This window comes from Galeopterus variegatus, unplaced genomic scaffold, assembly GCF_000696425.1.
Source record: "Galeopterus variegatus unplaced genomic scaffold, G_variegatus-3.0.2 Scaffold59, whole genome shotgun sequence".
Lineage (NCBI taxonomy): Eukaryota > Metazoa > Chordata > Mammalia > Dermoptera > Cynocephalidae > Galeopterus > Galeopterus variegatus.
In genome coordinates, this window is record NW_007726170.1 from 45,966 (window position 1) to 68,753 (window position 22,788).

Consider the following 22,788-nt stretch of genomic DNA (forward strand, 5'->3'; position numbering starts at 1 on the left):
ACATCCTACCCCATCCCACCCAGCTCAGCCAGCCTCAGGGTCTCTCCCAACCCCTCGTATGCTGATTTACACTCTGCACCACTGCACCACCCTTCCGTATACCATCCTACACTTCATCCATTGGGAGGAACCAGTTTTTGTGTTTTTCCATCTCATACTTTTAGAAGGGATGTGGCCTGAGACACACAATTCCCCGTTAGATTAGATGCAGTAAATGGAAAGATTACAAAGAAAGTCTTGATCACTTTATGAAAAAAGATCAGGAGAGCATGGTGATATGTTTCTGCTCACTGTATCCAACCAATTCCTGCATCAGCTAAATTCATTATGGGAATCAAATATCCTCATTGGGGGTGCTCACAAACCACTGGATTCAACTCCACTCTCACTGCCATTCTTAGCTCCCTAATAGATGGTGGGCTAAGGGAAGGAACTTCAAATTCACCTCTGCATCAAGTGCAGTAGCAGACGGTGGACATCCAGAAATGGTCTCCTGTTCGGAATTCTGCAGGGGGCATGTGCTAGTGCTTCCTTAACTAGGCTATGAAGAAGCAGTTTAATGTCTGTCTGTCCCATGGCTACTCCTCAGTTGGAGCTACCTAGAGGCCTATGTCAGGTATTGGTCCGATTTGGGAGAGCTCAGCAACTGTTCTTACTTCGAGGGGGCTTAGAGAACTTCTGTGTACTTTATTTTTTATTTATTTATTTATTTATTTTTATAAAGATGACCGGTAAGGGGATCTCAACCCTTGGTTTGGTGTTGTCAACACCACGCTCAGCCAGTGAGCAAACTGGCCATCCCTATATAGGATCCGAACCTGCGGCCTTGGTGTTATCAGCACCGCACTCTACCGAGTGAGCCACGGGACGACCTTGTGTACTTTAAAAATGCTTTATTTTGTGCTTTTGTTGGGTGACTAAAAAGAGTTGCTCCTTTAAATCTCTAGCTCAGCCATATGGGCAGCTCTGTCGAGTGCCTAGGCATATCTACATTTTATTTCACTTGCCTCTGTAACACTCTTCAGTCAGCTTCCGCATTTACAGATGAGGGAGCTAAGACCCATGTCAAGAGACTTGTATAAGGTCTCAGTACCGTAAAACATTTGAGCCCAAGTCTTCCTGAGCCTGAAGCTTGTTTCTCTCCAGGCCACTCCCTGCCTGGTGTGGAGACACATATATGGTTAGCTGTGGAATACAGTGAGTGCACTAATAGGTCTGAACCATGGTGGTGGGAGTTGTGAGTCTTCTAAGCTTATGCTTTGTGTTTGTCCTCCCTCACTCCAGATTCTGCCTGATCAACGCAGGAGTCCTGTACCTCTACTTTAGCAACTACCTACAGATCGATGAGGAAGAATATGGCGGCACATGGGAGCTCACAAAAGAAGGGTTTATGACATCTTTTGCCTTGTTCATGGTATGTGTAGCTGATAGTTTTACAGCAGGTAGTGTTCATTTCATGAGGTGTCTGTCCATCATTCAAGGGGAGCACACTGTGTAGTTGGGTTATTTTCCAAAAGGCTCCTGAGGCTGGAGAACATGCCCTTTTCTGAGCCATATTGTCCCAAAAGATGTGGTGTGATGTACTGTACAGTCTCCCTCTTATGTGCAAATCTAGGGCCCATTGTCAGCTTCTACTTCGATTTTCAACCCTGGCTACATATTAGAAACTGGGAAACATTTAATATATTTATGGCATTATTCATAATAGCTAAACAGTATAAACCCAAATGGCCATCACCTGATGGATGGATAAATAAAACATCGTGTATCCATACAGTAGAGTATCAGTTGGTCATTAAAAGCAATTAAATACTGATATATGCTACAACCTGGATGAACCTTGAAAACATTATGCACAGTGGAAGAGTCCAGACAAAAGACCAAATACTGCATAATTCTGTTTATGTGAAATGTTCAAAACAGGCAAATCTATATAGATTAGTGGTTGCCAGTGTCTGGGGGATAGGGGGAGATGGGAAGTAACTGGGAATAGGCTCTCTTTTTGGGGTCTGTTAATGGTGATGTTTGCACAACCCTGGGTATTTACTAAAAACCTAATTGTACACTTTAAAAAAGGGTGAGCTTTATAGAATGTGAATTATTTCAAAGTTATTTTTTTAAAAATTATACACACGTCCCTGTGTGTCCAGACCCTAGCCCACACCAATATGAGTAAAATCAAAATCTTCAAGAGGGGTGCCAGGACATCTATGTATACATTTTTTTTTTTTTAAAGATGACCAGTAAGGGGATCTTAACCCTTGACTCAGTGTGGTCAACACCACGCTCTCCCAAGTGAGTCATGGGCCAGCCCTTATGTATACATTTTCTAAAGGTCCCAGGAGTTTACAATGGGTAGGGAGGTTTGAGAACTTCCACTTTGATTTGGAGCTAAGTATGTTTTTATATTTGTTGTTAATCTTAACACCTGCTGGCAGTATGGTGTGCTTTATGTGTATCATTTCCACATCTATGCCTCCATTCCCCGGGGTTGCTGTGTGGTAGGGGGAGGAACTTGTTGGGGATGGGGAGAGTCCTCTTGGGAGCAAAGGTGGGCAATCCTGGGCTCTGTTAGAGACAGCTTGATTTCAGCGAAGTAGTTTCGGTCCCCAAACAGATTATGCATCAGATAGCCCCTGGGGAACACCCAGAAGTATACATTCTCTGACATTTTTGTTTTGTGGAGTCGGGCCTATGTTGACCCAGGTGACCTACAACCATTGCTTGTCTCCTCTTTAGGTCATTTGGATTATCTTTTACACTGCCATCCACTATGACTGATGGTGTACAGCTCCTACCAGTTCCCTATCCAGTGCAAAGGACCCTTTTAATTACAGCACATAAACATGATTGTTGGGGCACTCCAGCCACATGGAACCTGGAAGACCAACCCATGTTTCCCGGACTGAGAATCAGTGTGTTGGGCATCAGTGTTTTCTACAAGGGTTGTGACCTGAAACTTTTTAAAGAACCATCCACCTTTGGGGGAAGCATTTCTGAATTTGTCCATCACCAACCATCTCTCCTTGGATACCATCAGCATGTAACAGCCGTTTGCCAAGTGGAGCTGTCATTTAGTTTGATACACCTCTGGATCTGGATGAAACATTAAATTGTCTTCCTCAGTCCTCCATCAGGTGTACAGGTTTTAAGCTATCAGTGGCATTTCAAGTCTTCTCAAAACAGTATGGCAATATGTGCGTGGTCCATAGCACAGTATAAGCAGCACCTAGTAAGTTTCCATTGTAGAATGTTTTCAGATACTTGAATAAATCAGATCTTCGACAGCCTGTTGATGACACCTGGTAAAGCCTTTCCCACCCCACCTGTAGCCTCAGAAGCCAGTATAAGGAGCACCAGAGGCGGTGTCTCCCCCTCCCATCCCTCCTTCTTCCGTTCCCTCCTCCCTTAGCAGCTCCAGCCAGGCCTCTTTCTCTTTATGGGAAGCAAGAACATCAAGGGCTGGAGATGGTGTAGGCTGTGGCCTTGATCATGGCATTGTACAGAGAGGGTTTACCAACTCCTGATGCCCCTGCCCAGCACTGAGAGGGGTAACTGGCCTCACTGCAGTGTGCTAAGCTTAGGAGGTGTCATTTTGTATTTGGCCACAAGATGGCAGGGTCAGTGTGGCTGGGAAAGCTTGGCCAAGACTGAATAAACCACAGAATGACATAGAGATCTGAGAGCTGGGGCTGTCCAGAGAAGGGGCTTGCTGGGGGACTTCTGAGGACCTGGGCTGTCAGAGGTCTTTCTCTTTGCTCTGGGGGTCAGGTGGAGGCTGGCCAACCCAGGAGCTGCTGTGGTGGTAAACCATCTGTCCACTCTGCTTTCCTTTTCCTTCTAGGCCACACTCCTACTGTCTGAGGTATGGTGGTGGTCTGAGTCTTGTCACCTTTCTTAAAATGATTTTTTTCCTTCTTGATGCTAGTGGTGGTTTCTGCCTTGTGGGTGAGGCTGTAGAATGAGACTCAACAGGGAGGGGATGGAGATGGTACTGGAAATCCCAAATTCAGGAATTGCCTGGGTCAGACCCCAGAGGAGATTTATTCTGTTTTGGAGGCCAGGCCCTGCTCTCAGCTGCTCCACACTTAGATTTGCAGGTGGAATCATGGCACTGAGAGGAGGTAAGTGACTTCCGGTGGCTGAGAAAGGGTACAGGTGGGGCTCTGGCTATACCCGTGTCCCAGCCCTCCCCTCACTGAGTGCACAGCTTTGCCTTTGGGGTGCTTAGCTTGAGCTGAGTTGGGGTTCTAGGTGCTGCAGCCTTGGTTCCCCTTTCGGCCTCTGCTTGGGGACTTGGCATCGTCGAAGGATCTATCCTCAGCCAGGCTGATGTAGGAGCTGAGGGACTCCCGGAGACCCTCGCTGAGGAGGGAGGCCTCCCCTGTGGCAGATGCTTCAGAAAACAGGATGGAGCTGTGGATGGGGGAAAGAGCTGGGTCAAGGAGCCTCTTCCTGTGTTCCCCACACAGTGCACTGTTCTCAAAACATCTGCAAGTCACTCCTGGTAGAAAACTCACAGGGGCTCCCCATTCCCTATCAGCACAAATTCCAGCTTGACTTCTCTGCTCAGGGCTGTTCTATCCCATCTCTTCTGTCCTTCCTCACATCCTGGCCACCTTGATGTCTGCTCCCTGACAACTCCACCCCACGCCCTAAACTGCTGAGCCAGGGCTGGGCTCCAGCTTTCTGGCTCCCAGGTCTCTGCGCGTGACAGGCCCATTCTGAGTTGTGGGGTACCAGAGTTGGGTCCTTATAATCCTCTTTGTTCTACCTTCATGTTTCCAGGGGTCCTCTTACCTGTCCAGCTCTTTCCAATTGAGTGGTGTTCTCTGAACAGTCACAGGTAGGGGTATGTTCTTGCCAGGGACCTGGCCAGCCCTCTGCAGGGCACAGGGCTCCTCGAGGAGGCAGCAGATGTCATCCGCCAGTTCTGAGGAAGATACCTAGACCCTTGACATGGCTGACTGCAGCCTGTCTCCCCATTATGCCCTCCCTGACAGCTTTCCACACTTGGCAGGTGGGGGCATGGTCACCAAAGAGTGACAGCTTGTGAGCCCCAAGATATTGGTCTCATGGAGTCTGAGATACAGTCAAAGGTCATCCTGGGCTAACTTTTGGGAGACATAATTCACTGTGTGATGTTGGGTAAATTAATGGACCTCTTTGAGCCCTAGTTTTCAGTAAAGTTCTTTGGGAAGAAAAGAAGAAAGCTAAGGAATGCTTAATCTCTACTTGTAGTACTGTCAGTGTCTACTGCACGGAGTGACCCTGCAGGAAACCCCTGGTTAGTTTTCCCTGGAGTGGTTTTCCCTCTCTGCCCTCCTGACACTGTACCCTGGTGACTGTATCTTCCAGTGCGTGGTACAGGACAGTCACCTGAAAATGCTAAGAATCAGAATTGAGTTCCACAAAGCAACAGCTCTGGGCCTAATTCCTGTGGAGAGAACTGCCTGCTGCTGGGAGGCTTTGGATCAGAGCCACTGAGGTATGCAAGGTACTGGCCCAAGCTGACACAGGAAGTCTGGCTTTTCTGTCAGGGCATGGGCTGAAGACAGGACCCCCAGCCTTTGTTTCTTGGCACAGGGTCTGGTGTGAAGATAGGGGAGACCCCCCTCTGTCAGTCTGGATATTCTCCAGCAGGTAAAGTGTCTAAGGGCAGAAGTGTCTACACAGACCCTTAATCCCAGTCTACTCTCACGAAGGCAGAGGAAGGCCATACTAGAGTAATGCATACCGGAATAATGGTCCACCAGGGCCTGGAGTGAGGGGAAGGTAAGGCGCGGTGAAATGTACAGCCAGCCATTGTCAAGCCGCTGGATCCTGTAATGTCTGATCCGGTCCCAGGATGCAGGGCGGCTGAGTCGGACAGACAGGGAGTAACAGCCTGAGGAGGAAAGGGGCCAGGGGTGGCACTGAGGTCCTGCCGGGACCCAGCCCTGCCCAGGTTGGGGGGAGGAAGAAATACAGCCATAGGGCCTGGGTAGAACGGAAGTGTCTGGGGCAAGGGCAGGACAAAGACTTGCTCTCTTGTTTATAAATAACACATTCATAATAGATGGGGCTCTTGGAGGATGAAATGAGATCATGCACATAAAATCCTCAGTACAGTGTCTGGTACAGTGTAAATGAACACTAAGTGTTGCCTGTTCTTGCAAAGACTCAGGTGGCACAAGGGTTGGAATGTGAAAACGTGTCAAGTAGATGTCAGCAAAGAGGTGGAGAAATAGGAACTCTCCTTCCCCTGCTGGTGGAAAGAAAAATCGGTGGGGGATTCTAAGAGGAAAATCCTCTTCCGGTGATTGATAGGATTTAGAAGACTTGAACAACGCAATCAACCAATTTGACTTAATTGACATAGAACACTGTACCCAGCAACAATACACATTTTAAGTGCACATGGAATATTTAAGATGGACTATATAGTCTGTGTCATAAACACAGAAATTTAAAATGATTGAAGTCATTAAAAGTCTATTCTCTTTGACCAAAACAGATTAAATTAGAAATAACAAAAAGATATCTGGAAAATTCTCAAATACTTGGAAATAACCTAGATATCAAAGAAGAAATCACAAGTGAAATTAGAAAATATTTTTAACTAAAATAAAACAAAATGTTATGGACTGCAGCAAAATCAGTGCTTAACGGTTAGTTAAGTATAGTTAGTATAAGTATTTAGTTTTAAATACTTATATTTGAAGAAGTATAAAATTATTTAAGCTTCCACCTTAAGAAGCTAGAAAGAAAAGAATTTAATGGGCTGGCCTGTGGCTCATTTGGGAGAGCGTGGTGCTGACAACACCAAGTCAAGGGTTAAGATCCCCTTACCGGTCATCTTTAATAAAAAAAAAAAAAGAAAGAGAGAAAGAAAAGAATTTAATGGGCTGGCCTATGGCTCATTTGGGAGAGCGTGGTGCTGACAACACCAAGTCAAGGGTTAAGATCCCCTTACCGGTCATCTTTAAAAAAAAAAAAAAAAGAAAGAAAGAAAGAAAAGAATTTAAATAGAAGGAAGAAAATAAAAAAATGAAATAGAAAACAGAAAAATCAATGAAACCAAATGCTGAGCTTTTGAAAAGATTAGTAAGATAGATAAACCTTACACTAACTAGACTGATCTCACACACATTAAAAGAGTAATAAGGGGCTGGCTGGTTAGTTCAGTTGATAGAGAGTGGTTCTGATAACACCAAGGTCAAGAATTTGGATCCCTGTTACCAACCAGCCTCCAAAAGTAAAAAAATAAAAACAAAATAGAGTAGTAAGGGTATATTATGAACAACTTTATGCCAGTGAATTCTATGATGTGCATGTAATCAACAAATTCTAGAGCTGACCAGTTAGCTCAGTTTAGAGTACGGTGTTGTGACACCAAGGTCAAAGATTTGGATCCTGGTACTGGTCAGGTGCCAAGAAGAAAAAAAATTCCTTAAAAGACACAAATTATCAAAACTGACACAAGAAGTAGAAAGTCTTAATACGTAGCCCTGTATCTTCTGCAGAAATTTAATTTACTATTTTATTCTTTGATTTTGGCAGCTGGCCAGTAAAGGGATCTGAACCTTTGACCTTTGTGTAAGATAACTGGCCAGCCCTTTATAATTTTAAAACTTCCCACAAAGAAAACTCTGGGTCCTGATGGCTTCACTAGTGAGTTCTGTCAAACATTTAAAGAAGAGATAATACTGATTCTACAAAAACTCTTTTTTTTTTTTTTTAAAGATGACTGGTAAGGGAATCTTAACCCTTGGCTTGGTGTTGTCAGCACCACGCTCAGCCAGTGAGTGAACCAGCCATCCCTACATAGGATCCGAACCCGTGGCCTTGGTGTTATCAGCACCGCACTCTCCCGAGTGAACCACAGGCAGGCCCTATCTACAAAAACTCCTTAAGAAAACAGGAGGAGGGAACACTTCCAACTCATTCATGAGGCCAGCATTACCTCAATATAAAAGCCAGACAAAAATATTACGAGAAAACCATAGGCCGATATCTTTCACATATACATGAAAATCCTTAACAAAATGTTAGCAAATTGAATCCAACAATATATAAAAAGGACAATACATTATGACCAAATTAGCCTTATCCCAGGAATACAAGGTTGATTTAAAGATTGAATATCAATGTAATTGACCAGATTAATAAGATAAAACAGAAGAAACATTACCTGAAGAAATGCAGAAAAATCATTTGACAAAATTCAACACCCATCTTGATTTTTCTTAAAAAAACAACTATGAATAGAAGTTATATTAGCTTCTTATTGCTGCAGTAACAAATGACTATAAATATAGTGGCTTAAAGTAACACAAATTTATTATTCTGAAATAGGTTTGACTGAACTAAATTCATGGTGTCAGCAGGGCTGTGTTCCTTCTGTGGCCCTAAAAGAGAAGCCACTCCCTTGCCTTCTCCAGTTTCTAGAAATCTGCATCTCTTGGCTCATGGCCCCTTCATCTTCAAAGCCAGTGGCATCTTCCAGTCTCTCTCTTGCTCTGACCCTCCTGTCTCCCTCGTGTAAGGATCCTTGGTATTACGCTGGGCCATCTGGATAATCCAAGAAATCTCCCCACCTCAGAATCCTTAGTCACATCTGCAAACTCTCTTTTGCAATGTAAGGTAATATATACTGACAGGTTCTGGGGATTAGACCTGGACATCTTTGGTGGGACCACTATTCTGCCTACCACAGAAGGGCACTTCCTCTCAACCCAATATAGAGCATCTGTGGAAAATCTACAACTCACTTCATACTTAGTGGGAAAGACTGCATTTTTCCTTCTAAAATTTGGAACAAAACAATGATCTCACCACTTACATTCAGTGTTGTACTAGAGGTCCTAGTAAGTGCAATAGGTGAGACAAAAGTATATGGATTGGAAAGTAAATAGTAAAGCTGTCTGTATTTACAGACAATACAATCTTACATATAGAAAATCCTAAGTAATCTACAAAAAAGCTGTTAGAACTAAAAAGTGAATTTAATAAGGTGACCCAAAGTCAATATACTTTGAGAAGTGTGGAGTAGGGTCTCTGCTTCCTTTTCTTTGTTCTCTGCCTGACGCTGGGGGCCCCTTGAACTCTACCTTTAAGAAGACTCTCTTCTTGAGCTGTGCTGTGACCTTGGAAAAGCTCTGTAGTTGCAAAAGGGCTAAATATCTAAAAATAGGCCCAGGAGGCTAGCCAACCAACCCAGCTGAAAAAGTGACCAAAACCTTACATCCTTTGCATGGTTCTTCTTCCACCCCACCCTGGCCACTACCACCACAGTTATTAGAACCAGAAAGGGTAGCTACATTGGGGATGCGGCAGGTGGGCTCAGGGATAAAAGGCCAGCTCAGGCCTCCACTGTGGGGACAGCTCACCTACCAAGGCCAACAACGTCTGGCCCTGGTCTGCCCCACCTACCTGGTATCCTGCTGTTCTCACTGCATGCTCCAGCCAGTCCTTAATATCTACTGCTCTCTCCCATTCTAGGACATCCCTTTATAACTCAGACTACCTAGGGGTTTAAAATCCCACACAGAACCACATACTGTTAAATCCCTGCCACCCGGGCCGGCCCGTGGCTCACTTGGGAGAGTGTGGTGCTGATAACACCAAGGCCACGGGTTCGGATCCCATATAGGGATGGCCAGTTTGCTCACTGGGTGAGCGTGGTGCTGACAACACCAAGTCAAGGGTTAAGATCCCCTTACCGGTCATCTTTAAAAAAAAAAAAGAAAAGAAAAAATCCCTGCCACCCCATGCTCACTAGCTGTGTCTCTAAGGCATGCTATTTGACCTCTCAGACCTGTTTTGTCACCTGTAAAGGGGGATAATAATTGTCCCAGTCATACCAGATGGCCATGAGGATCCAAGTGGTGAAGTAGGTAAACCATTTAGCACAGGGTCTGACATACAGCAAGTACCCAATAACCCTTATCAAGCCTCTGGTCCTTTGCTTATCCATTACCCCCACCTTCCAAGGCTCACTTCTGCTGAGGGAACTCCTTCCGGAATGCCTTCCCTGTCTGGGAAAAGCACCAGCTCCGGGCTTACCAGCCACCAGTGTTCTGGGGCACCAAGCATCCCGCACTGCCACTATCTCCCTCAACCCCACCCCACGCATACAACCAACTGAAAGATTCTGACTTATCCTCCCACCATCTTCCCATGTCAGTGAACAGAACCACCATTTGCTTACCCACCCACCCCAAAGCCTCAAACCCTGGAGTCAACCCTGCCTGCGTCCTCTCTCTCACACCTTACATATGGCCCAACAGAAAGCCCTGTTGGCTACATTCAGAACTGATCCAGGATCTGATCATCCAGACTGAGCCTGTGACAACTTCCCATGTGGCTTCCCACTTCTACCCTACCGCCTGCAAACCCTCACTTTGCAGCAGTTAGGGGTCAGGTTGGGTCACTCCCCTACTTAGAAACCCTCCCCGTCACACTTAAATCAACCCAAAGTCCTCACCCTGCTAAGGCCCTGCGTGACCTGATTCCCGATGACCCCCTCCCCTCATTCCGTCTTGCATCCTTGGATCGGTTCCAGTCCCACTGGCCCCCTGCCGAGAATGCATCTGTGCGTGCACACTCACATGTCCCATCAGTCTGTGCCCTCCTAATGCTGCTTATCGTTTCCCCATGGCACTTATCGCTATCAGACACTTATTATTTGTTCATTGTCCACCTTCCCAACTAGATTGTGGGCAGGGATCTTGCTTTTTATATGGTTGAATTCCCAGTGTTCAGAACTGTGCCTGGCAGAGTCAGCATGCAATAGCTATCGGTTGAGTGAATGAATCTCTGTGATAAATACTTCCACTGAGCCATGATTATAAGCGGTTTTAAGGAGTCATCATCATTTGCATTACCACTGTGTGAGCAAAAATGGTGTTGGGATCGATTTTTTTTTTATGGCTGGCAGGTATGGGGATCTGAACCCTTGAGTTTGGTGTTAACACCCTGAGTGAGCTGGGGATCAATTCTTGACAACTTATCTATCATGTCATGTGGAGCAAACACATATTGAGCATTTACGAGGCCCTGCCTGCCCTGGGTACAGAAGGCCCATGTGGAACCAGCTTTGCTGAAGACCAAGTGCTGTGGGACACACAAGCCCAGCTGACTGACGGGCTGCCAGGGCACTGGGGATGGTGGGGGGTGACTTTGGCTCTGGTCTTGGCATTCTGATGCTAAAACTGGCCTGAACCTTCTCATTTGGGGGGCAGTCTACCCCCGTTCTTCATCCTCTCTCCTGCTCCCAACATACGTACATACATGTACTCATTCACTCATTCGTTTATTCAGTAGACACCCGTTGAGCACTTACTCCATGCCGGACACTGCACTAGGCCCAGACACAGGTATGAAATCATCATACTCTTGGGAAATAAGTGCTGTCTCGCCAGCACATCCCACAGCCAGGGTTTTCCGCGATGGTCCTCATTTCAAGTATTTAGTTGCTGTATTCCTCAGACCATGTACCCTGGTTTTATTTTAAGAAACAGTTTAATTAGTCTGGACTTTGGGCCATAGAAAAAACCATCCAATAATACTCACTTACTTGGTCAATGGTTAGTTCTCATCTATATGACAAGATACATAATGTAAAAGATATTCTCTTATTACTTCATTCTGAGTTCCCTAGATCGCAACTGTGTTTTCAAACTTGAGAACAGAAGAAGTGTCCAGAGAACTTGTAAAGGAAGCAGATTTCCGGCCTCTACCCCCAGCAGTCTGATTCAGTAGGCCGGTGGTGGGGCCAAGAGTGTGTTTATTGTCAACAAGTTCCCCTGATGATCCCTGTACACTCAAGTCTGAGAACCACTGTTCTATGACATCACTAGGGCCCCTATCGCTGCAGTGTCAAACCACAGTATGAAATTTTGCTGTGACCCAGGACAAACATACTTATAAATATCTGAAACCAAAGTTTTTTTTTTTTCTGACTGGTAAGGGGATCGCAACCCTCGGCACAGTGTGGTCTGCACCACGCTCAGCCAGTGAGTGCACTGGCCATCCCTATATAGGATCCAAACCCGCGGCCTCAGCGCTACCAGTGCTGCACTCTCCCGAGTGAGCCACGGGGCCAGCCCTGAAACCAAAGTTTGATGAAGCAATATTTACCCCAACCCTGGTTGTAACCTGATGTTTTCCATTCTATTTCAATACAAACATACACTAGTCCAGAGCCACTAAATTAGTGAGTCTTGGCCCTGGCTGCACATCAAAACACCTGGGGGGCTTTTACAGATTCCAAAGCCCAGGCTACATCCCTGACCAATTCAATCAGAAACTCTGGGAGTGGGATGCAGGCATCAGTAGTTTATAAAGCCCACCAGGTGATTCCAACATGCAGCCAAGATCTAGATCAATAGTTCTCAAAATGCAGTCCCTAGACCTGCAGAGTCAGCATCACCTGAAATCTCGTTAGAAAGGCAAGTTCTCAGTCCCCGCTCCAGATCTACTAAATCAGCAACACTGGGTGTGGGGCCAGCTGTCTTTATTTTAACAAGTCCTCCAGGTGATTCTGACGCATGCCCAAGGTTGAGACCCATGGGTCTAAACCACTAAATTGGTTTCTGGGGCTGGCCGGTGGCTAACTTGGGAGAGTGCGGTGCTGATAACGCCAAGACCACGGGTTCGGATCCCCATATAGAGATGGCCGGTTGGCTCACTTGGGAGAGCGTGGTGCTGACACCACCAAGTTAAGGGTTAAGACCCCCTTACCGGTCATCTTTTAATAAATAAATTGGTTTCTTGACCCACCTGCAAGTCATGACCTGCCACCTTAAAAACATTGCCCAAAAGGAGGCCCCAGATGAGAGACTGGAAGTTAGTACATTTACCTTTCCTGGAGAATTGACACATTTCTTCTTTTTGATAATGATAGCTACATTCTGATCTATCCTCTTTTGGTGCTGGCTACGGGAACCTTAATCCAAGTAATTATGTGGATCCTAGGGATCCTTATGGGCTTTCTCCTTTACTACTCAGCCAGTTTCCCCTTGCATATGTGCCTTCTTAGGAAAGGGGCAGAGTGGCAAGAAGGGCCGGTCATTTTACCCCAGTGGCTGAACCAGGCCAGAGAAGTGAGGCTGGAGGGGTGGGGGAGGCACAGCCAACACGGAGAATTTCCTGTGGCTTCTCGAGCTCACTGGGACCCAGAGTCTGCAGCGCCCTGTCCCAGTCAGCACCACCGCTGTGGTTTCCTGTTTGCAGCTGCCGCACTTGGGCCAGTCCCCCACCCCAGCCAGATAGGTGTGTGAGAATGGGGGTGCTGGTGCTGCCTGAAAATTAGCAGGAGGGGCCCCAGGAGCTCCCAAGGGAAGCAGAAGAGGCAAAGATATGCTGGAGGGGTCCCCAGGAGGAAGACTGAAGTAGAGAAGGACCCTGACAGTCCATCACAGTCATTCAGATTGGGGCAGGCACCAGGAGGTCACTTCCCAATACCTCCTCCCTAGTCTGTCGCTGTGCTTGCAGTTCCAACATTATCACCCCAACTGGGCCTTTCTTGAGTGCCTGGAGTGAGGTGAACCTTGGCCAGGTTTGAATCCTAGTTCTGTACCTATTAGCTGTGTGTCCCCAAATTGTTTTTCTCTTCTCTGAGCCTCAGTTTCCTTATCTGTAAAATGGGGACAATGGAAGTACAATCCCCACAGGGTTATTTTAAGGCACTTAAACACAAACGTGGCTGCCAATGCTGTTCTTTCAACGTCCTGTTTTGCCCCCTGCGTTAAGGGACTCAGGGGCAGCAGCTCATAGGGACCATCAGAGAGTCTATTAACTTTGTGTTTTGTTTACAAACGCCCTTCACCTGGGGTAGGAGAAGTTCCACGTGAATGTGCCATGTGACACGTCCCTACCCCTCTCTGGGCCTCTGTTTCTCAATCTGTACAGGGAGAGGGGAAGATCCATGAGATGACATCTAATGGGTTTTCTAGCTCCTTATACAGGGTAGGGGAGTCCTGTGACTATACTCTATTACAAGTCCTGTTGCCAAAGTGCAGGCTGAGCCTGAATCCCTGCTAGGGGCCACTCACACCCACTTTTAGAAATGCAGATTATTGCTTTATTGCTGATGGGCTCTCACAGCAACAGCATGGCAGTCAGCCTGACTTCAAGACTAGGTACTCCAGCCCTTCACATTTGGCCTCTCACCCCCAAAGCCAAGTCACATCACACTTGGCTCTTGGCATTTGAAGAACAAGCCCTGGCATCAGTGCAAATCTCAAGTAGAGCTGTGTTTCCCAAAGTGTGTACCACGGAACGCTGGCTTCTAGTAACCTGGAGCTCCCTGAGAGCAAGGACCATGCTCACCTCACTCACTAGTATACATAGTAGGCTCCTTTCCCTTCCTTGAAGCCTCCCCACATAGTACTGGCTTCTAGTAACCTGGAGCTCCCTGAGAGCAAGGACCATGCCCACCTCACTCACTAGTATACATAGTAGGCTCCTTTCCCTTCCTTGAAGCCTCCCCACATAGTAGGTACTGGAGAAGCCTTTGCTGGATGAATACAGAGTGATTATTACTAGGTGCTGCGTGATGAGAAGTTCCTGTGTTTAAGAGTGTTTGGGGAACGCCCAATTAGACCAAGGTAAAACCCTGAGAAAACCTGTATTAACATAGATTGTGATTTTCTCAGAGAGCGATATGATTTTCACCGTTTCCCAAACTGACTTTCCCACCCTCTGTCTCTAAGGAAGTGGCCCACAGAACACACGTAGAGAGTCACTGTATTGCAGCCTCTTGTTTCCCCCCAAAACGCACACCCAGTGCTAACCGTGTCTCTCTGCTAACAACTCCCACTGCCTTAGGGAGAAACCCAAGCTTAGCTTGGCACCCAAGGCCTTCTGGACTCAGGTCTTGCTGGCTGCTCCTAACCTCCTGTCCTGCAGTGTAGCCCACTCGTCCATCCCCAGCACCACTGTATCTCGCAGCCTGGGCTCTCCTGGGAACACTCTTCAAGTTTCAGCTCACGGTTCACTCCTCCATGAAGACTCCCTTGATTGCTCCAAAGTTAGCTGCCTCTCCTCTGCCCTCCTAGTCTGCCTCCATTTCCCCTGCAGCCTGGGCACCACATGGCCTCGTACAGGCTGGGAACGGAACTGGGGCTCAGGAAACCTTGGTTGACTGAGTGAGTGACCGAGGAGTAAGGCACAGCCTATTCTCTGGGGAGGATCTGTAGGCTGAGGTCTCCTACACAGAGAGGACACAGGGTGGGCTGAGCTGTGGGCTGAGCTGACCCACCTCTCCTGGTCTGGCTCTCCCGGATGAGGAAGGCTCCTCCAGCATTCCCAGGCAACAGTAGCAGTTCCTCAGCTTTCTCCCGGCTCAGGCCCTCATACAGCCACCTGGAGGAGGAGCAAGGGAGAGAGACGGGAGCCAGCTGCTGGGTGGGCTGGGCCAAGACTTCACTGGAACCCCTCCACCCCTCTGTGTGACCAGGACAAGGCCCTCCACCTCAGGGCCTCAAAATTCTATCTGTACTATAAAAGCTGGCTTGGGGTCTCCAAGGGCCCTCCAGCTTTGTCCTCCTGGTCCTGGCTCTGCAGGCCTGAGAGGATGACCCCATGGGGTCAGCTTCAGCTTTTTCTGCCTATAAACCTCATTCCCAAGCAGCCTGGGGGGACCAGGCAGGGGCATTCCAGCCCCTCTCCTATCACTGCCCAGTTCCCCCATACCTCTATTCTATCCATCACCTTTCCAAGCCTTCCCTTTCCAAGAACTGCCCCTCCGTTTTCCTGCCTCAAGATCTTCACACAGGCTGCGCCCACCCCCTGCATGTCCCCTTCAGCATTCTCCACCACTAGTTCCTGGCCCCCCTCCAAAGCCCAGACCACAGCACTTCCTTCCCCGTTTTCCTGCCTCAAGATCTTCACACAGGCTGCGCCCACCCCCTGCATGTCCCCTCCAGCATTCTCCACCACTAGTTCCTGGCCCCCCTCCAAAGCCCAGACCACAGCACTTCCTTCCTCCATGGAGCCTTCCCGAGCCCCCTCCTCTGAACTCCCAGGTCTCCTGGGCCAACCTGGGCTAGAATTAGCAGCTGTCTGCTTCTCCTGAGGGCAGGGCCTGGGCCTGATTCTCCTCTAGCCCAGCTTAGCTCAGTGCAGGGCTGGACATGAAGAATACCGTGGGAAAAGAAAGGAGGAAGCCCCCCCAAGGTGGGCCTAGGGTGGGAACTCACCCATGGGAGACTTTGGCCACATGGACACTGGGAATGCTGTACTCTCTGCCTGACACTTCTGACAGCACTGTCCACCAGTCTCCATCCCTGGAGAGAGAAAGGAGAGGGGCCACCTCTTTCAGAAGTGTCAAGGCCCTGAGAAGTGCTCATTTGGGGGTTGCAAGGACCCTTTCAGGCTGGATCAGGCAGCCACCTGTCCCACCTCTTTCCCAGGCTTCCTTGCCAGCCAGTCCAGGTATCTCCTGGGCTGGGGCTGGATGGCACAGTTCAAGACCCCCCGTCATGAGGCCCTCCCCACCCACTGTTTCTCCCTGGGCTGTGTCAAGCGGACTGAAATCCCACCACAGAGTCACACCTCAGCACTCTGACAAAGACTTTGTGCTTTTCCACTGGGGGGAAGGGCCCTTTCTCCCATTAGTGCATTTTCAGGTATCCAGTGCCCGCAGACTTACTCAGAGATGACGGTCAGAGGCTCCCCTGGTCTCAGCGACAGCTCGGCCTGCCCGCCTGCCGGGAACCTGCCCAGGGCCACGGCTGTGGCCTTGCTCCCCCCTGGATGGACAGAGACTTCACCCTCGTGGCCAGTGCTCCCTGCAGATGTGAGGTCCAGTGCAGTCTGGCCTGGGTCTGGCTCCCATCGTCAACCCTCCCACAGGCACCCTGTGGGGAGGGCCACCCTGGAATCTGAAGCTCTTCCAGCGAGGCCCTGCAAGCCCTGGGGTGCCCGGGTAGCTCTTGAGGTCACCACAGAGAGAAGGGTCATGCAGTAAAAGCAGTGGGGCTCTGGCTACAATCCCCTTTTTTGGACAGCTCTTCACAGAGATTGATAAAGGGATTCTGCTGCTCAGGAAACTTAAAACCTATAGCTCTAAGCAAGTATCAGTGCGGATCTGAACTTAGTTTCTGGAAGGTACTGATAGGATGGGCACAGGATGGACCGGCTTTGAAGACTGGGGAAGGGGAAACTCAGGAAAGGCTAGCAGCTGGGGCCTGGAGTGGGCACAGAAGGGGCGTGAGAGTCTTGAACATGTGGGGCCAGGAGAAGGGAGAAAAGGACCTAGAGGCTCAAGATGACCTTCCCTTCCTGTGCGGCTCCTACGGCTCCCCTCATCCCTGCTCCAGTTTCCTTGTGCTAAGTGGGAATTATATTGCTCCTCCTCTCCAGGCTCCTGGAGGGGCCCATGAAATCACAGTTGTAAGTGGGCTGTAACTCTAGAGTGATGTGCACGTGGGCAGAGTGGCTTTCTCATGGCCTCTGTCCAGAGCAGGGGTATAGGGAGGGATAGGTCTGTGCTGGCCCCTGAGAAAAGGTGCCACACCTGGGCCCACTGCTCCAGGCCTGGCCCAGAGCAGTGCCTAGCAGATGCATGGCCCAGTCCAGTGTCCTGGCACCCACACTGCCGTCATTTGCTGAGCACCTGCTGCATGTGGGACCTGATTGGCTGCCTTACACATCATCTCGGTCCCCCCCCCCTCACCCTGAGGTAGTTGTCTCTAGTCATCCCCCCATGCAGTGATGTGCTGAGGCTCTGATGGGGCACTCTGCTGAGAAGTGAGGACACAGCTCTCATGCCACCACTCTGCCTCAGGCCAGGTCAGGGGGACAGGATCTGGACTGCAGTGGCAAGTCTCAGGAAGGGCTCAGATGCCCTGGGAGGCTAAGGTTCAGAGAGGGGGGTGACCGGCCTGTGTCACAGAACCAGAGGGAGACTAAGCCACCAGCCCTACCTGGATGGTCCTAAACATGCGGTGGCCACAAGGCCCAACCTCAAGGCAGGGCCTCAGGTAACAAGTGGCTTCCTTGCATCCCCTCGCCCACCTCAGCTATCAGCTGCCCCATCTAACAAGACATCCCTAAGCCTGCTGGGCTATCCAGGCCTGAAAAACCTGCCTTCTCCCACACTCCAGCACCTCTCCCTTCCCTTCCTCCTCATCCCTTTTCAGGAAGAGTCTCTGAGAGAGAGACTTGTGAGCACCTTAATGCATTCAGCTTGAGTAGTCATCAAGGCCAGAGAGAGTGTCACCTGTTGCATAGATGCTCTTGAAGGAGCCGAGGTCACAGAGAACTCTAGCATGCCCTCTAGATGGAGCTGGGACCCCAGGAGGTGGGGGAGGGGGAGCAGATGGACAGACGACCCAGGGGTTGGGTGTGGGCAGACCCAGAGCTGGATGCAATTTGGGAGGAAAGGCCTCTGCTCTGGGTAGACACAGGAAGAATGAGACTGAGTTTAGAAACAGACCAGTTCCTACACATCCTCCCAGAAATGCGTGGAGACCCCTGCGGTGAACTCAGACTGGAGCTCCTCACAGCCCAGGGTCTGTCCTATGAGCTGTTTTTGTGACACAAGGCCTGGCCGTCCCACAGTGCAGGGAAATGCCTGATGCTGGAATGAACAATGCAAGTCTCATGGAGGGCATTCTCTGACAAGAGCAGAACAGAGTGGCCTAGAAGGAACCCTTCTCTCCTGGGAAGCCCCGGCCTTGCACCCCTAGGGGGTGAGCCCTGAGCTTTAATGCTGTCCCCGAGTGGTCCCCACTCTGCCTGGCTGACTTGCCTTCATTCTTCACTTCCTGGCTGAAACATCTCTTCCTCGGGGATGCCTTCCCCAACAAGCCCCCTCTGCACACTCTCTCATTGTCCCTTAAAATATTCTGTCATCAAAATCCACCACAATGAGGGGCTGGCTGGTTAGCTCAGTTAGTTAGAGAATTGTGTTACAACACCAAGGCCAAGGGTTCAGGTCCCGGTACTGGCCAGCCGCCAAAAATGAAACAAAATCCAGCACAATTGCAATTGATTATGGGTTTAGCACGGTCTCTGGGGCTCAACTGTTTCTTTTTTTTTTTTTTTTTTTTTCCGTGTCTGGCAACGGATCGCAACCCTCAGTGTTGCCCCCGTACCGGACCGGGACCGGCAACGGGATCACAACCCTCGGTGTTGCCCCCGCGCCTCGCTCAGCCAGTGAGCGGGAACCGGTCTGTATGTGGGATCCGAACCCTCGGCGGGAGCGCCACCACGCTTCCCAAGTGGTGCACTATCCAGTGCGCCACCGGGCCGGCCCCAAACTGTTTCTGAAGGCAGGGACAGTGCCTGTCTTGTCCACTGCTGTGTCCCCAGGTCCCATCACACAGCCTGGCCCATGGTAGAGCCTCAGTAGATTTAAGATGCATGCAAGGCTGACGGACAAGTGTCTTATGGAGGGGGTTGACCCAAACTCATACCCTTGCTGGGAGAGCGTGGCTCCCCTCAGGCTCCACAGGCAGGGAGGGCCTCTGGTGCCCCTCCCAGGGGTGGTCACCATCCCTCTGCAGCTCCAGGCATGACTCAGAGCAGCCTCAGCACCGCTGCCTGTGGCAAGATTCAGAGGAAGCCAAGGGGGAGGTTTGTGTGGTTTCCAGGTCTCTTCCTGCGGGGCCTCTTGGTGACAACGCAGCTGTAAGGCAGGCAGCTGCCTCCCTAACAGGAGTCCTACAGGGCCCAGGGTGCCGAGGCCTGGGGGTTCTGGAGGAGGCTGGCATTACGGAGATGAGGATACTGGGGGCTTGAGCTGCCACTCAAGAAAGTCCCTGCCACTGTAGGGGAGTTTTCGGATTAGGGACAGCTCCTGCCCAAACCTGACATCATGGCTCTGCAGTCTCTTAGTCCAGACTAGTTGTGAGTCCATGTCCTTCCTCCTAGACAAGCTGCCCAGTTTACAGTGATCTTGTTGTCTGTGATGTCATGTGTGTCATTGCGGCTAGGCCACAGTACCCAGATATCTGTTCAAACATCGGTCTAGGTATTTTTTTTTTTTTTTAGATGAGATTACCACTTCTATCAGGAGTACCCTTCATAATGTGGGTGGGCCTCATCCAGTCAGTTGAAGGCCATAAGAGAAAAAGACTGAGGTCCTTTGAGGAAGAGGGAATTCTGCCTCCAGACTGCCACCGGGCTTCGGACTGCAGCACCAATTCTTCCCCGGGTCTCCAGCCTGCCCAGCCCCATAATCACATGTGCCAATTCATCAAAATAAGTCTCTATGTCTATCCATATACAGAAACACACACACCCCGCATTGGTTCTGTTTCCCTGGAGAACCCTAACACATTAATCAAACCCCAAATCAATATTTGAAAGGTTTGTGAGCTGTTTTGGGTGACAAGAAACAGACCTGGGGCCATAGCTCCAACATCAAAATACTAGAATTTCTAGAATATTTTGATTGTCTAATCATCTTACAAACTGCAATTTTCCCCAACCAGCCAGCTGCCAAAAAATTAAAAAATTAAAAAACTAGGATTTTTACTTAAGACTACCTTACAAAATTGTGGTTACAGGTTCAGCATATGCGTTGTATGTGGTATTTTTTTCTCCATTAAGAGAGCCCTAATATTGCTTCAAGCACTGCATTAACACTCCTCAGGTCCAGTAAAACTTTCTGCAATGACAGAAACATTCTATAATTTTGTCCATAGCTATGTATGGCCATTGAGTCCTTGAAATGTGGTTAGTATGACTGAGAAACAAATTTTAAAAATTTAATTTAGGGCTGGCTGGTTAGCTCAGTTGGTTAGAGCACGGTGCTGATAACACCAAGGTCCAGGGTTCAATCCCTGAACCAGCCAGCCACCAAAAACTCAAAAAGTAAACAAATAAAAATTGAAACAGCTGCATGTGGCTAGTGGCTACTGTAATGGACAGTGTGGCTTGGGGGTGCTACAGAAGTGAATTCAGCCAGCTCAATCTCTGAATAAACTGGTTGGGGAGGAGGAAAGCCTTTGGGAGGTACCTGGGGTACTCTCATGCCCTCCTGGTTTAATATTCTGGTTAGTCACTCTCAGATTTTCTCATTTATCTGGTTGTTTAATCCACTGCTAAATGCAAGAGCAGAAATCCTGCCTGTGTGGCTCATGGGGAAGGGCCTGGTATACAGTAGGCACTCGTTGCTATTGTATTGGGGGTGCTGGTCAGGAAGGCCCACAGAGGCAGTCTGTGGACTGTGCAGCTGCACAGCACCTAGGAAGGACCTACCTGCTTGCCCAGGCACAGGTCCTCGGCCTTCCACACAGGGGCCGGAGCTTGGGCTTGGCAGCCTTTTCCCTCTGCTGGGCAGACTTCCCATCGCTCCTCAGCAGGCTGCTCAGAAGCACATCGCCAGAGAAACCTGGAAGAGAAGCTGTGTGGGGACAGAGCCCACGGCTTCAGGCCTCAGACTCCCCTCCCTCGCCAGCTCGGCCCTGCTGATCTTGCTGATGCATGTGAATGACCTCCCTCCCGTCAGGACCAGACTGCAGCCCCTCCATCAGACTCCGAAGGCTTCCTGCAAACCGGATGCTGTTTCCCTGCATCCCATTTTTTCTATGCTGCAGCCAGGCTCAATTCCCTGTTTCTGGGCCTTTTCTCGTGTCCCCTCCCATAGGCAAGAATGCCCTTTCCTCCCCGTCAGGCCTGTCTGGATCCCACCCTTCCCCAGGAAGCTTTCCCTGAATCCCCCAGCCTTTGCTGATCACTCCCTTGGATTCAGTGCCCCCCTGAGAATCGTTTCTCTGACCTGGGATGACGCTCTGCTACTGGTGGCAGGAGACAATGACAGGACAGTGACCTCACTCCAGGCATATCAGGACCCATGGCTAGGGTCAGATGTTGACAAGAGGGAGGTGAGAGTCCTTGGGAAGCAGTGTCACGAGTAAAGGTGACACGCAACACACGGTTATTGGTGTCACAGGGCAAAGTAAGATTACTGGGAGGCTGTACGGCAGTGAGGACTGGCAAGGCTTTGGGGGATTGGCTGTTGAGCCATTTCCTCTCTCTGCACCTTTTTTTCCTCATTTGAAAAATGGGGGTTGCGATACCTAACATGTGGGTCTGAAACATAGTGACGTGAAAAGCCTGGCCAGGCCTACATTTCCTCTATCCTGTCCTGAACGTCACTTCATCAGAGGCCTCTCATGGGACCCTCCCCTTTTTTTTCTTGGCTTCCTGTTGTGTTCCACAAGTTTTAATTTTTCATGTTTGAGTTTACTTGCTTAATCTGCCATTATTCTATAGCTGCATAAGGACAAGAACCTCGTTTGCCTGCTTTCTCAGCGTTCCGCGAGGCACATTAACTAAGTGAACAGAAGTGATTATGAGCTCTTTGGACAGGTGTCTTACCCTTAGAATGACTTAGACCCCCAGGTTTCCAGGGTAATGCTGATTTTTCCAAACACGATATTAAAGTGTCTGGGGGTTGGGGGCTGAGTTTTGTATTCCTTTTCGGGTGGTTTCATACTTTTCAGCAGAGGGAAGTCACAATCACACCACCATGCTCCCATTCAGCTGGTATTCACTGAGTTCCCACTCTGGCCCACGCACCTACCAAGGGCTGGGAGTCCAAGGGGACAAAGTCACACTCCTTACACTGGAGGAGCTCATGGAATGGTGTGGTCACATAGTGGGCTCCTCCCTTATCTTTGAAACCCACACTGCCTGGATGAGAAAGGTGTGCATCTTTATGGAGGAGTGACTTCCATGGTCGCCTGGGCCAGGTGTAGGAGAAAACCTCCTGCCCCACAGGGTGGAACAGCCCTTTCAGGCTGTTTCAGGCTCCTGCCCTCAGCCTGTTTGCTGCTACCTCTGCAT

The 22,788-nt window shown here is 49.2% G+C and overlaps 2 protein-coding genes and 1 non-coding gene across 4 annotated transcripts in view; 2 read left to right on the forward strand and 1 right to left on the reverse strand.

Moving 5' to 3' along the window:
- The window catches only part of LOC103592489 (chromosome unknown open reading frame, human C20orf24), a 9,053-nt gene extending 5,763 nt beyond the window's left edge, over positions 1 to 3,290 (forward strand). Inside the window, exons 3-4 of the mRNA XM_008575236.1 lie at positions 1,285 to 1,414; positions 2,740 to 3,290. Of these exons, the coding sequence (XP_008573458.1) occupies positions 1,285 to 1,414; positions 2,740 to 2,781 (172 nt within the window). The 3' untranslated portion in view covers positions 2,782 to 3,290. The remainder of the gene's footprint in view (positions 1 to 1,284; positions 1,415 to 2,739) is intronic.
- Positions 3,291 to 3,953: 663 nt separating this feature from the next.
- On the reverse strand, positions 3,954 to 21,289 carry SLA2 (Src-like-adaptor 2). Of its 2 annotated transcripts, none has more exons than XM_008575250.1 (7): positions 21,199 to 21,289; positions 16,640 to 16,739; positions 16,188 to 16,274; positions 15,248 to 15,351; positions 5,738 to 5,887; positions 4,801 to 4,933; positions 3,954 to 4,416 (listed from the first exon to the last, which is right to left on the reverse strand). In XM_008575250.1, exons 1-7 carry the CDS (start codon positions 21,287 to 21,289, stop codon positions 4,251 to 4,253), a joined length of 831 nt encoding a protein of 276 aa, XP_008573472.1. In that variant the 3' UTR covers positions 3,954 to 4,250. The 2 variants fall into 2 exon arrangements, with proteins under 2 accessions (XP_008573472.1, XP_008573478.1); XM_008575256.1 differs by having other exon boundaries at positions 4,296 to 4,416; positions 4,801 to 4,883.
- On the forward strand, positions 20,719 to 20,792 carry TRNAI-GAU. The gene has a single exon. It is a non-coding gene; the product is annotated as a tRNA-Ile (tRNA).
- Positions 21,290 to 22,788: the final 1,499 nt, after the last annotated feature.